Consider the following 14691-nt stretch of genomic DNA (forward strand, 5'->3'; position numbering starts at 1 on the left):
GAGGCGCGTTCTCGACAGGAAAGGAAGTTTCTGCGTGCGCGTTCTGGGGACACCCACACAGAGGGGCCGGGGCGCGTGCACACGTGCAGCCCCACTTTAAAGAGTACACACACACACACACTTCACAAACACACACACACTCATGAACACAGAGATCCCCTGACTCTCACATTCCATCTGCGATCTGAAACTTCCACGATACAGTAAACCCAGAGCGTCTTCCTCCAGGCACCCGTACACCGGAGTCCCTGCTCCACCGGGGCTCCGTCCCCCGCATCCCCTCTATCCCCTCCATCCTCCCACGTCCCCTCCATCCCCTCTGTCCCCCCCGTCCCCTCTGTCCCCTCCATCCCCTCTATCCCCCCCATCCCCTCCGTCCCCTCTGTCCCCTCTATCCCCTCTGTCCCCCCCCGTCCCCTCTGTCCCCCCCATCCCCTCCATCCCCTCTATCCCCCCCATCCCCTCCGTCCCCTCTGTCCCCCCCGTCCCCTCTGTCCCCCCGTCACAGTGGGCGCTGGTCCCTGAAGCAGCTGGAGGGCGAGGACGGCCCTGTGTGCTCCCGTCCAGCTGACTGAAGCTCAAACTGAAAGGTGTTTGGAGCTGTGCCTGCTGACCTTCAGGTTCCCGTCATGACCTCCGACCTCTGTCCACCTCAAGAGCCAACTTCAGCTCCCGAAGGAGCCAAAGAGCTGGTCAAAGTGGGGCGTTTTGAATGACTGAATATCTAAAACAAGTGTGACAACTAAAACCATTAAACTCCATGATAAAATGTCAGCAGTTCCTGATGGTTGTTTCTGAATGTCATGAATGTGACATAAATTAGTTTGATGAACTGTATAAGTGAATAAATCGCGCCGTTCATGCTTTGTGGCTGTAGGCTACTGCACTGAGTGCATCTTGGGTGAAAATGTCTCCTCTGGTATCGCAGATATTTAACCACTCTGCGGTGTGTCAGATGCACCGACACTGGAGGAGTGTGATCTTCAGAGGTGATCAGAAGTCACAAGCACACACACGTGAACACACTTTCCCTGGTCTGTAATCCTCAGGGTGGTTAAGCCTGGCAGAGCTCAGCAGAGCCGAGATGGAAGCACATCCTCCATAATCCTGAGCGAGGCTGTGGCCGGTCTGGAGGAGCAGTCCGATGTGTTGGAGAGCATACTCATCCACAGACCTCAGGTTCAATGCTGATCCTTCATCCGTCTCTCCCCGACCACAGAGGACCATCCTCAACTTAACCTGTTTCAGAGGCTTCATTACTTTTCAGCGTTTTCACAGTTTTACCTGTTTTCCTAGTTTCACAGGTGAATGCAGTATTTTATCTAAGTCATCCAGTTTTATGTGTGTTCCTCTGCTCTTCTCAGAGCCGAGGTGAGGCAGCAGGTCGTCAGTGAAACTATTTTTTTATTTGGATTTAATCCTGGTTATCGCCCCATTAGGAGACTTTGGAAACATTTCTCAGCTGAAATGAAAGGCAGTAATACATATTTTTTCCATGCATCCAGGTTTTAAGCCACTTTAGAAGTGGTGAAGTGAAAGGAGACAGGATAGAGCTCGGTTCTACACACATCACTACAGAACAAAGACACTGTTAACTTAAAACACATAAAAACCTGCTCACGTCTGCGAAAAAAGTCAAAATCAAAGTGTCAAATTTCACTTTATTGTGATAAAGTATACTTTTTCCATCAACTCCAACACATTCTTATATTTCCTAAACAGGCAACATTTAGTGTGCAGTTACTTCATCAAAATTAATCTTTTTCTCTTAGTGCAATGCAAATATTGACAACAGTCTTCAGCAGGAGTTCAGTACAAAAAGTGATCACATCTGAAACTGGCTGGTAGCCTCCATGTAAAGCAGCACCACAGGCGAAAATAATAACAATAATAATAATAAAAAAAAATAAAAAAAAATACAGCAGTTATGTCCCGTGTGCACGGTGGAAACCGAAAACGTGGTGAAATAAACTGAAGGGAAGCCGCTTGTTTCAAAGAAAAAAAAAACTCAAAATTAACCTTGAACTTCATGTAAATAACAACACAGAGCGCCGTCGGTGCGAGCAGAAGCGAGGCTGGGCTCGCGTGTCAGTGATTTAAAGTACAGCCGGAGCTCAGGCTGCCATGTCACATCACACCTTCAGATCTGACGTGAGAAAAGTGTGGTGAAGCGATGGCTACTCATCAGGATGGACAAGAGAACGCAGAGCACCACGCAGACAGGGAAGCACGGCGGCGGCAGCATCATGCCGGAAGGGCTGCGCAGTGAGGAGAAGTGAAAAGTCAGAGCTGCAGCGTTCAGAGTGTGAAGAATGGATCAAAGAAAGAGCTTTATGGCGGAAGAGAGAGGAAACATCTGCTAGAGCTCACCGAAATGTGTTTTACTGCACGTTTCATCAACTAAGACAGGATGTTTTCACGAGAAACTCCATCTGGATTTACATTTTAAGCTTTTCTGCTCGGCGAAATGAAAACCACTCATGAAGAATCTGAAGCTGGGGTGTCAAATGTAACGCTCGCTGACTGAAAACTGGCTTACATTAATGCAAAATGACAACAAAAAACACCTGTGAACTTTAATTTTTCTATTAACGAACTATGGCTGAACCAGGTGGGTTAAATATGATACATAATATTATTATGGATAATTAGGATTCCAATCAAATTACTTTAAGTTCCACTTATTATGTACATTTTGTTTTTAACTCGCTTTCACAGCTGCAGACGTCTGGCACAAGTAAGTATGAACACAGGAACGCAGACACATGAAGCAAACAGATAGAAAAGTGTTTCAATAAATCTTTTCTAGTGAGACGAAATAAAAATTAAATTCAAACAGACCGAATTGGGACTGATCCAACAACTAAAAATCCATTGTAAAAAAATAAAAAGTAAACTGCATGTTGTAGCATAGGCCTCTGGACTGGTTGAAAGTGTTAAGTTAGATGGGTTAAACCGCAGTGTCTTGAGGAGCTTCTAAATAAACCACAGTATGGCTTTAGAGTGCATGTGCCCAGCCCGGCTGTGGAAGGAGTGTCAGGCCGTTTCCTTCGTGTGGCTGGACGATAAAGCGCCGGTGTAAACTGAAGAGAGGCGCCGCGTTAGTGAAGCAGACGACTGAGTGAACCTCTCCCAAACGGACGTGTGAAACAAGAATCTGACGGCAGAGGAGTCAGAAGGTGTCTGATTAAAGACTGTTCAGATGGTTTTTTTTTTTTGTTAATGGCAACACTTCCTTTAGTCACATCTGTGTTGTTTTGGTGTGTTTTCACCTCAGCTGGAGGGCAGAACACGTTCAGTTTTTTTTTACAACAGTTCTCATCACTTTCTTTCACGAAAGGGACTCAGTGCTGTGAACGCACCGCTCATCTGAAGCGTTACACAGCGCAACGCAGTGTGACACAATACTGTGGTAGAGCTACAGTGTTACACAGAAATATACAATGTAACACAGTGTTAGTTACTCTGTGTTACAGAGCAGTTTACATGTGTAACTAACACTGTAACACTGTGTTAGAGTTACAGTTACACTGTTAGTGTAACAGTGTTAGAGTTAGACCATGTTACACAGTGTTAGTGTTACAGTGGTAGCATCACTCATTGTTAGTGTTACTCAATGTCACAGTGTTAGCTACACAACGTTACAGAGCAGTTTGCATGTGTAACCAGCACCGTGTTACACTGTGTTAGAGTTAGACAAAGTTGCACAGTGTGACGATGTTAGTGTTACACTGTAACACAGTACAACAGTGCTGGAGTTAGACACAGTGTAACACAGTGTTAACTTTGTGGAGTGTTACACAATGTAGCACAGCGTAACACTGTGTACCCCAGGAACATAGAGTTAGACGTTGTTATAGTGTTACAGTTATGGTGGTCGTTACACAGTGTTACAGCGTCACACAGTAACACAGTGTTACACAGTATGAAGAGCTGTGGCTCTGGCGCTGTGGGGAACATGGATGAATGACTCTGGAGAAAAGGTAGAAGCGTTGCTCAGTGACTGGAGAAAACCTGAAGCTAATGGTCAGACCGATGGACAGAACTAGAGCCGGTTCTTTCCATTTCTGTGGGTGGGAGGATGAGAGGGGCGCAGAGGCGTTGATGGGCAGGTGCACGGCTGAGCTGTCAATCACCCTGAGCGGGGCGGCGGGCGGCGGGCGGCGGGCGACTAGTGGCCGGGGACTCCGCCTCCCTCCATGTTGGCCTGCTGGTTGGGATCCTTGTGGAAAGGAGTTTCCTTATAAATGAACCAGCAGTTTCCAGCCCACAGGATCAGGTTCAAGAAGCCGAAAATCTGGAGAAAGGCACACAAACAGAGGCATGAGCAGAAGGTGTGTCACAGTTTCTTCATGTCCAACCTGAAAATAACACTGCAGTGAACAGTTCCTACAAACTGAGGAGGCAAACTCATTTGTGAACAAATAAACACACATTTAATTCCAAACATAGAGTCCCGCTCACTATTTTTACCCCCCTTATTTTTTGCAGAACTTGTAAAACAGCTTCAGAAATAAATGTAAAGCACCAAATTTATATTATCAGGATCTTTTAATTGGAGGCTCAAAGTAATTTAACAGACACAATATGGAATTTTGAAAGAAGAATGAAAAAAAAACTCCATGTGCAGCAACAGCAGCACCCGTTTTTATTATTTGGTTACACATCCTCTGGAGTGACGGCGGCAGCCAAATGTTTCTTGGGCGGTGCTCCACTCACCACGGAGGCGTTGAGGCGGCCCATGGTGGGAAACTCTCCGGGTTTGCACACATCCTTGCAGAGCTCCACCAGGTGTTCGGGGTTGGTGGCCCATTTGACGTCCGTCAGTCCTTTGCCCCAGGCCGAGGAGGACACCAGCCACAGGAAGGCGAAGGCGGCCGTCAGCAGCAGGTCCTGCAGAGGAAACGGCGAGGCGACGTTATCTGCGGGCCGCCGCCGTGAGCGACGTCCAGAGGAAGGCGGGACTCACGACGACGGGGCCGCGGCTGGTCCGACGGTACACGTGCTGGAAGCCCAGGTAGAGGACCAGCGTGGCGGTGCAGTAAAGGAAGCCGAACACCCCACACACACGAAGAACTCGGCCGAGGAGGAGAAGTCGCCCTGCAGGACCCGGTCCAGCTGGGTGCCGTTACACGCCGTCATGCTGTACGTGGAGGCCTGCAACCTGCAGGAGCAGACAGGGAGGCAGGGAGGGAGGAGTCAGGACAAGATCTGGTGCTTCTCCGCCGAGGGAAGTCAGAGAAAACAAGGCCTCACCTGGCTAACTCTGTCCAGCGACAGCACAGGGAGAGAAGGTCAAAGCATTCAGTGACACACAAACAGCCAGAGACAGTCGTCTACGCCGTCAGCACGAGGACACAGCTCGAAACTCAGGTCAGAGTGTCACAACCTCACATATTTATCTAATTGTAAATCGCAAACGGCATCTGGAGCAAGCGACATTCTGGTACATTTCATCACAGGTTGGAGAATTATTTCATTTCATTAAATCAGTCATCAGAAAGAGCTGCATTTCTGATTTCTGATTTGTGACTGCACTGTTTTATGAATCAATCCTAAGATCAGAAAGTGGACTGAAAACAGCAATGATGAGGTTATTAAAGTAACACTGTGGGAGTGAGTTAGTGAATTGGTGCATGCTGCAGGACTCAAACGGAGCATGCTAACAGCTACAGGACTCAAACAGAACGTGCTAACAGCTACAGGACTCAAACAGAACATGCTAACAGCTACAGGACTCAAACAGAACATGCTAACAGCTACAGGACTCAAACAGAACATGCTAACAGCTACAGGACTCAAACAGTGCAGCAGAATTCACATCTTACTGCAGATTTCTGGATGCAACTAAAGAAATAAAGGGCATCATTTTGAACCATTCTACTGTGTCTTAGAGGCATCAATAAAAATGTAATGTTGAAATTGTATTTATTCCACTTTAAACTTGTTCACTTATTTAAGAAATATGTCAAATAGCCCAGAGGAGTTGTGGCTCTTTAAAGGTATCATGAATTTAAAATGTCTGTGGCGTGGCGATGCGTGGCGCCACTCCTCTTCTCACCACATGATGGCGGTAAAAACCAACTGCAGCTTCCCAGCCTGCAGCCTGGGGTGGGACGCTCCACATCCCGGGGAGGGAGGGGCGAGTGGCCTTACCCGAGGAGACGCCCCACATCCCATCGTTTCTAACAGCTAATAATGTTGCTGGACTATCTTAAAGTAACGAGGCCAGTGATGTGATGAGGGCGTGGCTCTGCGGCGTGCCGGTACCTGAAGGGGTACTGAAAGGAGGCGGAGATGTTCTGCACCTCCTTGTTGGTGCAGTTCACGGTGAAGTGAGTGCTCCCGTAGTAACCTCCCGCAGTGCCGAAGGCGAAGATGGTGAAGATCTGTGGACGCAGAGAGTCGGTCAGTGTGGACACACACCACACACTCCACCGAGCTGACACACTGACCATCAGATCACCGGAAGGCCCCCCTTCCTGTCTCTCTTCCTGCTCCCGCAGCCTCACTTCCTGTTTCCTCTGTGCAGGAAGCGCACCGTGACCTCAGAAAAGGAAGTGTCTGGAGCAGCAGGACTGATCTGATTGGTCAGACAGGCCGACATGTGGAGCATGGGTATAAGGTGCACAGAAACAATCCATCACCTGTTCCAGAACCTGAACTGTGACGGTGCGTTTGGTCATCATCACCTGGAAGGACCGATGAACACATGACTACATTCCTTGGCGTTACGGTGAAGCCTGTCGCCGTCTCGTGACAGAGTACTCCGTCCGCCGGGGCTGGGAGGTATGTGGCAGCTCAGTGAGTGAGAGAGGGGTCACATGAACCACACTTCACTTTCTGCACGTCTGCGGCTAACCCCGGCGAGGGAACAAACAGCAGCAGCTGTTCCTAATTGATCGTCTGGAGCAGGAGTGTCAATGTCTGAAGGTCAGAGGTCACATGTAGACACGCTGGATGACCAGCCAAAGGCCGCGTTCTTTCAGACCTGGAACCCAACACACATTTCTTTATGGACTCATTAACTATGAGTCTATTTTGTTCACTTTTAGACCTTCAGGTGGGCCTTTTCCCTGCCCGCGGGCCACATGTTTGACACCCTGATCTGGAGACGTAGAGCTGGTCTCACTTGGTCTGAATGGATGTTTTGTGGTCGGTGTTGGTTCCTAAAGCCTCGTTCACTTTGAGGTTCTCCATGTTTTGATGCATCGTGGAAGTAGAGCGGGGCTGCAGGTCTGCAGGTGGACCACCGTTCTGGATCTGACCGGGATCGGTCACTCAGCAGACAAATACAGGAAGCAAAACAACCTGCTGATGTTTGGAACTGTGTTCAAATCACTGATCCTTTAGCTAAAAACAGAGAGAACATCAGAAACACACAACCAGCCACAGTCCAGTCAGACCAGGATCCAGTCAGACCAGGACCAGGATCCAGTCAGACCAGGACCAGGATCCAGTCAGACCAGGACCTGAGCCGAGCTGCAGGCCCGTCCTGGTTTCTGCGTGATGCTGGACTCTCATACCAGAGATGTTTACTGAGCCGGGACAAACAGGACAGAAGCTAAATCTGTAAACAGTGTTGAAGAGCAGCACAATGCTGCTTCAGCCTATTTTTAAAGGACAGCGCGGGCCAACAGGGCCACGCCACTGGGAACAGACCGGAGTGAGGTTTCACCCAGCAGCAAGGAGCACACACACACACACACACTCTAATGCACAGACTCCTTTGTGGACAGTCTGTGTGTGTTGGAGAACGTTTGTCTCGTTTCTCACGGGGATCCACACTGAAGGTTTGACCAAACGGAGCGCAGCGGACCCCCACCACAGGCGGCGTTCACTCAGCTGTTAGCAGCGTTAGCCGCTCGCCTGCCTCTGCATTCATCACTTTACACCCGGTACGGGTTGTAACTGTGAGGGATGGGCGGCTGTGAAACATTTACCTCTTTTTCAAGTTCTCACAGATTCAAAACGAAGTGGAAATATTGTATCGATTATTTTACTTCCATTTCAGGGTTTGGGACGTAAACGTACAAGCCCAGAGTAACGAAAAGTCACCTGGGGTCCAATCCATATTCATTTGCTTTAAGTCCTGTTCAGTGAGTCATCTCTGAGCTCGGGGCTGTCTTCCTGTGGTTTCACACGTCTGTGAGTGAACCGCTGGATGACCTCTCGTCTTACTGCAGAATGAAACAACCTGCGGTTATCAATAACGTCATCTTGACTTTCATTACTGATCAACCCTGCCTTCACCGCAGGCTCTCTGGCTCGCGACTTGAGCAGAGCGTTACTGGCTTTCGGCGGTACATCCTGCGCTGCGGCTTCCTCTTCCTTATTGCGGGATTAAGGCGCTTGTCAGGGAGAGTGAGCGAGTGCCGTCACCTCCAGAGGAGCAACGACCTTCACTGCCTCCCACTTTCCTTTCAGATGAGCGGTCTTCACATGGCGGCGCTGCCGTCACAAGCTCCGCGTTGTAAAGGTAAATGATTGATCAGAGCAGCACATAAACCGTCATGTGACCCGCGGACCAGCAGCCCCTCGCGCCCCTTCACCCATGCACTTCCTCTCCAGCCAATCGAACGTCCAGAGACACGTGATCCCTGCCACTGGACTTTTCTCTTCGTCCACAGTGAGGGGAACGGCTTCATTTCCAGGTTCAGCCATCAGGTCAAACATCAGCAGACCGTCTCTTCCTCTAGTCCATCAAACGTGGCGTTTTGACACTGATCTTGGTAACTTCCTGTAAACGGAAGCCGAGTTAATGAGTGCTTTACATCTGATCGCCTTCTTTCTGCATCCTGGGCCGGCTTCGTCGAAGTCCCTCAGCTGTGGCTGTCTTTGATTGGCCGGCCCGTCGTCTGGTACCGAGCACGGCAGCAGCTCCCGTCTCCTCCAGGATATTTCATCAGCTCCACCCAAAGTTTGTTCACTTTACTTTATCCCTTGATCTCCTGCAGCTCTCTGCTTTTCAATGTTTCCACGCTGAATTCAGTCAGCACGAGCAACGCCCAGACCTCAGCCCACCAGAGGCCATTCCTGCTTACTGCTTGAACAGTTCTTCGAAAGTTATGATCTACACGTACAACATGTGGAATATTCTTTCCATATCACCAGCAAAACTAAAGGACACACACACACACACACACACACACACACACAGCAGAGCAGGACTTAGCATGTGTCAGGCCAGCTGAGGATTTTCAAGAATGGGTTTCGTCTTTCAGGGGTCTCTGGACCTCCGCAGCATTTCTCGGCTTTCATCTCAGCCCTGTTTGACCCACCCGGGCCGATCCGACGGGACCCCAAATAAACCCAGCAGACGGGGCGGGCCTCCCTGGACAGAGTCCACGGTCTCCACCCGCCTCCCGCTGGCTCACACATTCCTCCTCTCCCCGCTCGGGAGCGGCCGATAACGACGTTTTACTCAACCGCCTACATTTTACGACGTGGATCCATGAGCGCGACCCACAGAGAATGACCGAGCGGCAGCCATCGACGGAAAAACGGAAACACAGCCGGGGCTGGACGACGTCCATGTTCTGAAGCATTCAGCAGGATCCATTATAAACATCTCCAGAGAGCGTGTGAAGGACGGAGGAGGCGAGCTGGCTCCCAACAACGCTCAGAATGCCTCAGACTCAAACACAGCAGCAACAAGCCCAACAAACCGCCACCTGTTCACATTGACAGGAAATACAGACACCAGGAAGGATCCACAACGGAAAGGCTTTAGGCTGGAGTTTTAAGGATTTAAAGATGTTAGTAAATGTTTGGCTTCGTGATGAGAACATCTGTTTGCACGATCATCGGCCAACTTTCAGTGAGCAGAAATCTCACGTAAACAACTAAAATGTACCGATTTCACTTGTTAAAGCATGAATAAAGATACAGAATTCACAAATACAGACACGGCATTTAAAAGGCGTCTACATGTTACTTATATGCAATAAAACTCTGATGGGAAAAAAACACGCAGTGTTTTACAACTTCCTCAAAACAATTCATCAACAGGCTGAAATTCTCACTGGAGGTCATTAAAAAGCTTCAGAATTACAACACGGTGCCAGTACACTGTTAATAATGTGCTTTTATTCTGAAATCAGTCATGATTTCACACTTAAAAAGCAGTGGCAGTTAGGGCTGAACGATATGGGCAAAATTTCATATCTGGATATCCATGCCAGATATCTCGATATCGATACGATATATTACAATGGATTCAGTGAAAGTTAAGCATTTTTCAGAAAAATTAAAACATCATAATACAAAAGGATGTAAAAAAAAATGCAGTTTTATTTATGAGAGTTCACTGCCACTACCACCAAACTCGTTTGTGCAGAATCTGCAGCCGCCCTCTGCCATCAGCTGTCAACCAGTAAAGGAGGTTTGTGGTTGGCTGGCCTGACCTGTGCATGGAGCTGACACGCAGGGCAAGCAGGGGAATCTTGATATCGTTGATTTTGACAAACTAATGTCCTGAATGTTCAAATCCCGATATCGATATGATAACGATATATCGTTCAGCCCTAGGTGTGTGATTTTCTGCCTCTTATAGGGTAAAAAGAGCTCCCAGCAGGTGGTCAGGGTTCAGGAGAGGCGAGGGAGGGGTCTCGGCCACTAGTCTTTGCTTTTATTTTGAAGGTCTTTCCTGGTTAAACACACAGTGGAGGACTCTGATGCACACGATGGAGTGTAACGGTGTTTTCACTCCAGGACAGTCCGGGTTCGGGTGAGGGTGGGGGTAGGGCGTGGGGGTAGGGGGTGACCGGCTTTAAAGACTGAAAAGTCCTGGAAGTGGCTGTAGGTTTGTCGTCAACGTTCATCTTTAAGAACTCTGATCTCAGCTGAGGTCGGTTCAGATCCGCTGAGACCCTCCGAGGGACGGACGGGGTCTTCAGGGGGGAGGCGATGTCTTCTGAGGCTACAAACCAGTTCAGACCAGTTCCGTCTTCAGATATAAAGAGGTCTTTACACAGACCGATCTGTGCGTGCCGGGGTGTGTGTGTGTGTGTGAAGGACACTTACACCAGAGCGGAGATGCTCGGGGAATGTGTCCCGCAGCAGCCAGCAGGATTTACAGGCCGTTTCCTGAGACGTGAGCTCCAGCGCTAAATCCAGCAGGAACCGGAACAACCAGGAAGCTCTCAAGCTGGCTCGCCCGCTTCCCTCTTCGGTCCCTGCCTCTCCCAGCTCAGAGCCCAACCTTTCCCCTGCAGCAGTGACACAGTGAACCTGACCATGTGCTGGCTCCAGGACTGACACCTGACAAATCAGGAACATCAAAAAAAGAATCGGACAAAACGACATGTCCAGAGCTCCGGAGAAAGAAAGAAAGAAAAGATCAGCCCGGACCAGTTCCACCTGGTGGACTACATTTCTGATCTCAGCAGACAGACTACTGCTCAACGGCAGCTTTACTTTCAGTTTCAACTCTGAAGACAGGGACTTCAAGATTTCCACAATTTTCTGATGCTCTAACTGCATCAGGTCAGCTGAATATAAAGGCAACGCAACACATCACGAAGTAATCACAATATCAGCATGTTGAACCGTGATGGACGTCCCGTTTCCACACAGCTCTGACAGCAACAGCTCACAAACTCTTCTGTCTCGATCAGACCAGGGAAAATCCAACATTTCTGAACATCAGTTAACATTTAAGATACTGCAGAACTCCAAACAGCAGGAACAATCCTCCCCTCACTGAACTCCCGGCCGAAGCCTTTCAGGGGACCAAGAAAAGACCAGCTGGAACAGTCCTCTGCTCAGACGGGTTCCAGACGAGGACTGATGCTCCAATGTCCTTCTATCTACTGAAGAGCATGCACTTGGTATTTTTACTGCGAGCTGGCTCCGTTAACACATTCTCAAGTGGAAATGCAAAACAGTCACTGCTTTCTGAAAACACAACTTATTGAAAAGGTGGAACTTTATGAAAACAGAAGGGCTCAGGGCAGAAATGCTGGTCCAGGTCCTGGTCCCGGTCCTGGTCCTGGTCTTCACAGCCATAGCAACCAGCTGTTCTGCACATGCTCAGTAGACAGACAATAAAAATGTTTTTCTCCAAAGTGTCATGACTCCCAATTGCAGGTTCTTCTGGTCCTCCTGGTCCATATTCTCCTGGTCCTGGTTTTCCAGTCCAGATCCCCCTGGATTTGGTAGTTTTAGAATTGACAGTCACCATAACAACAATCCAGCTCGGTGTTCTGTCCACATGAATGTCAGTGTTCTCCACTGTTAATGTTTAGAGTGTATTGTTCTCTGCACCGTGCGTGTGTGTGTGTGTGTGTGTGTGTGTGTGTGTGTGTGTGGCTTCATTACTAATACAAACAACAGGACCAGCTACAACTACACTGTATTCAATGTCTGCTGTTTCAATGGTTTTTAAAATGAAATGAGTCTAAAACAACAGCTTCAGTTTCTGTTTCCTTCAGCAAATCCTCAACTTTTCTTATGGAATTACTTCTAAACAGTTCATCTGCATTTCAGAAGAAAAATTAAATGAAAGAACTGAGTAAACGCAATTGTAATGTTCAGTAGAAGGAAAGGATCGGGCCAGAAGCGGTGCCCGGGCCGGGACTTTGACACCCCTGGTTTAAACATAAGCCCGGCTCCTGATTGGCTGTCGTTCTACACAGTGATCGTGAGTGACTCCACCAGAATAAATCACCCAGCTGGATGGCGGCGCCGCCTCATGACCACGACACATCAGACCTGGTGTGTGTGAACAGATAAGAAAGCAATCGGCCCAGTCGCTGAAAACAACAAGCGTCCAGCTGACTTCCTGTTCGACAGGCACAAAGTCCGGCTCTCCGGCAGGCTCCTGGAGGAAGCGGCAGCGGTTAATGTGTGCCGAGTTCGACACCAGGCAGCAGGACGGCGGGCCGAGGCTGCTGTGTGAGCCCACGCCTTCCAAACACACTGCTGAGCACAGAGCGGCGCAGAGGAGGCCACATTCCTCAACTACCCGGCTTTTTTTAGTGTACACTCATGAGGAAGGCAATCACACACACACACACACACACTCGGAGCATGAGCTGAAACATCCAGCTACCCGACTCCAGAGGCTGCTGGAGGAAGGAGATCTGATCAGGCTGCACGCCCATCTGCCAGCTCCGGACCAGTTCTCACAACAATAACAGGTTCAGGTCAATGAAACGATGGAGGGCAGGCTTCACTCCGGAGGACGCTCGTGTGTGTGTGTGTGTGTGTGTGTGTGTGTGTGTCAGAGAGATTTGTGTGTCCAAGTAACAGTGCCAAACAGTGAAATGTGGAGTGAACATTTTCCTTCGTCACTCACTCAATCAGACTCCCTCTGATTGGTCAGATTTGATGACATGTAGAGAATGAGCGACTACAACTCCATGGAGACAACGCAAGGAAAAACTCACTCAAAAACCTGTTTAAGAGAGGTGGCTTTAGATTTTCAGCCACGTTTCATCACTCACACACTGGTACATGAGAATGTTTGACCTGACACACTTTGATAATTTCACAATAGGTTTATAGATGCATTTGATGCACACAGAGCGATAAATGTTAATCTTTTACATCATTGACGAAACAGGGCCTTAAAGACATAAATGAGTCAAACTCAGGAGTAAGTGATCTAATCTCAACGTGATCTGAATATTAAATAAGAATGGTTTTGGTGAATTTTGCATGAAAAACATATGGCCAAATTTAAAGGATAAAAATTGTGGAAATTATTTCATATTTATTTTTAGGGCTGACCTCGTTTTACAAAGAGAAATTAACAGAAAAATGTCTAGTTAATATTCAATGGCTTTATTTAAAGGATAAGTCAATATTTTACCCACAAAAATCAACCAACACTATTACTGATTATTGCCCAAATCAAATCATAATGAACAGAATTTAATATAAAAAGTACAGATGCTTGTGCTAAATCTGGTTTATTCACACGACTTGTGCTAAAAAAAAAAGATAATTTCTATTTCAATCAAAACATTCCTTTGACGATTTTTTAAAGAAGATAATCCATAGAAATTTACTGATGGTGTGAGTCAAAATAAGTCTCTCTCTCTCTCCCTCTCTCTCTCTCTCTCTCACACACACACACACACACACACACACACACACACTCACACTCACACACACACACACACACACACACACACACACACACACTTTAAGCTCTACTCACCCACTCCAACAGGCGGATGAATCCCAGCGGCTCCTTCAGGGGTCCCAGGTCCAGGGAGAACCCGGACGTCGCTTTCTACACACACACACACACACACACACACACACACACACACACACACACACACACACACACACAACACACACACACACACACACACACACACACACACACACACACACACACACACACACACACACACACACACACACACACAGGTGTAGTTACCTGTCTGTCACCTTGCCGTGTCAGTGGCCCTGCCCTAGGCTAACACTCTGTTAGCTGCATGCTAACCCAGCTCCCCGGGCTCCAGGTTCGGGGCTCCGGGCTCCGGGCTCGGTGCTCCGGGTTCTCCTACCTGAGCAGAGTCCATCGCGGAGAGCGGAGGCGGCACAGCGGACCGGAGTCACTCGGTTTGTGTGGAACTGGGAACTTCACGTTAGCCCGACTGTTGACGACCTGCAGCGTCAAGCGGAGCGACTGTCAGCGGGCGGTACAGCTCCAGAGAGGCGGGGAGAGGCGGG

General features: G+C 48.5%; 1 protein-coding gene across 1 annotated transcript; it reads right to left on the reverse strand.

Annotated features, from left to right (window-relative positions):
• Positions 1 to 1641: 1641 nt before the first annotated feature.
• sypl2a (synaptophysin-like 2a) lies at positions 1642 to 14667 on the reverse strand. Its single transcript, XM_030092514.1, is given in 7 exon segments — positions 1642 to 4297; positions 4720 to 4893; positions 4970 to 5067; positions 5070 to 5164; positions 6271 to 6389; positions 14168 to 14242; positions 14526 to 14667. Coding segments are annotated over 7 exon segments (702 nt in total). The 5' UTR covers positions 14541 to 14667; the 3' UTR covers positions 1642 to 4171.
• Between the last annotated feature and the right edge of the window lie 24 nt (positions 14668 to 14691).

Source organism: Salarias fasciatus, chromosome 5 (genome assembly GCF_902148845.1).
Source record: "Salarias fasciatus chromosome 5, fSalaFa1.1, whole genome shotgun sequence".
Lineage (NCBI taxonomy): Eukaryota > Metazoa > Chordata > Actinopteri > Blenniiformes > Blenniidae > Salarias > Salarias fasciatus.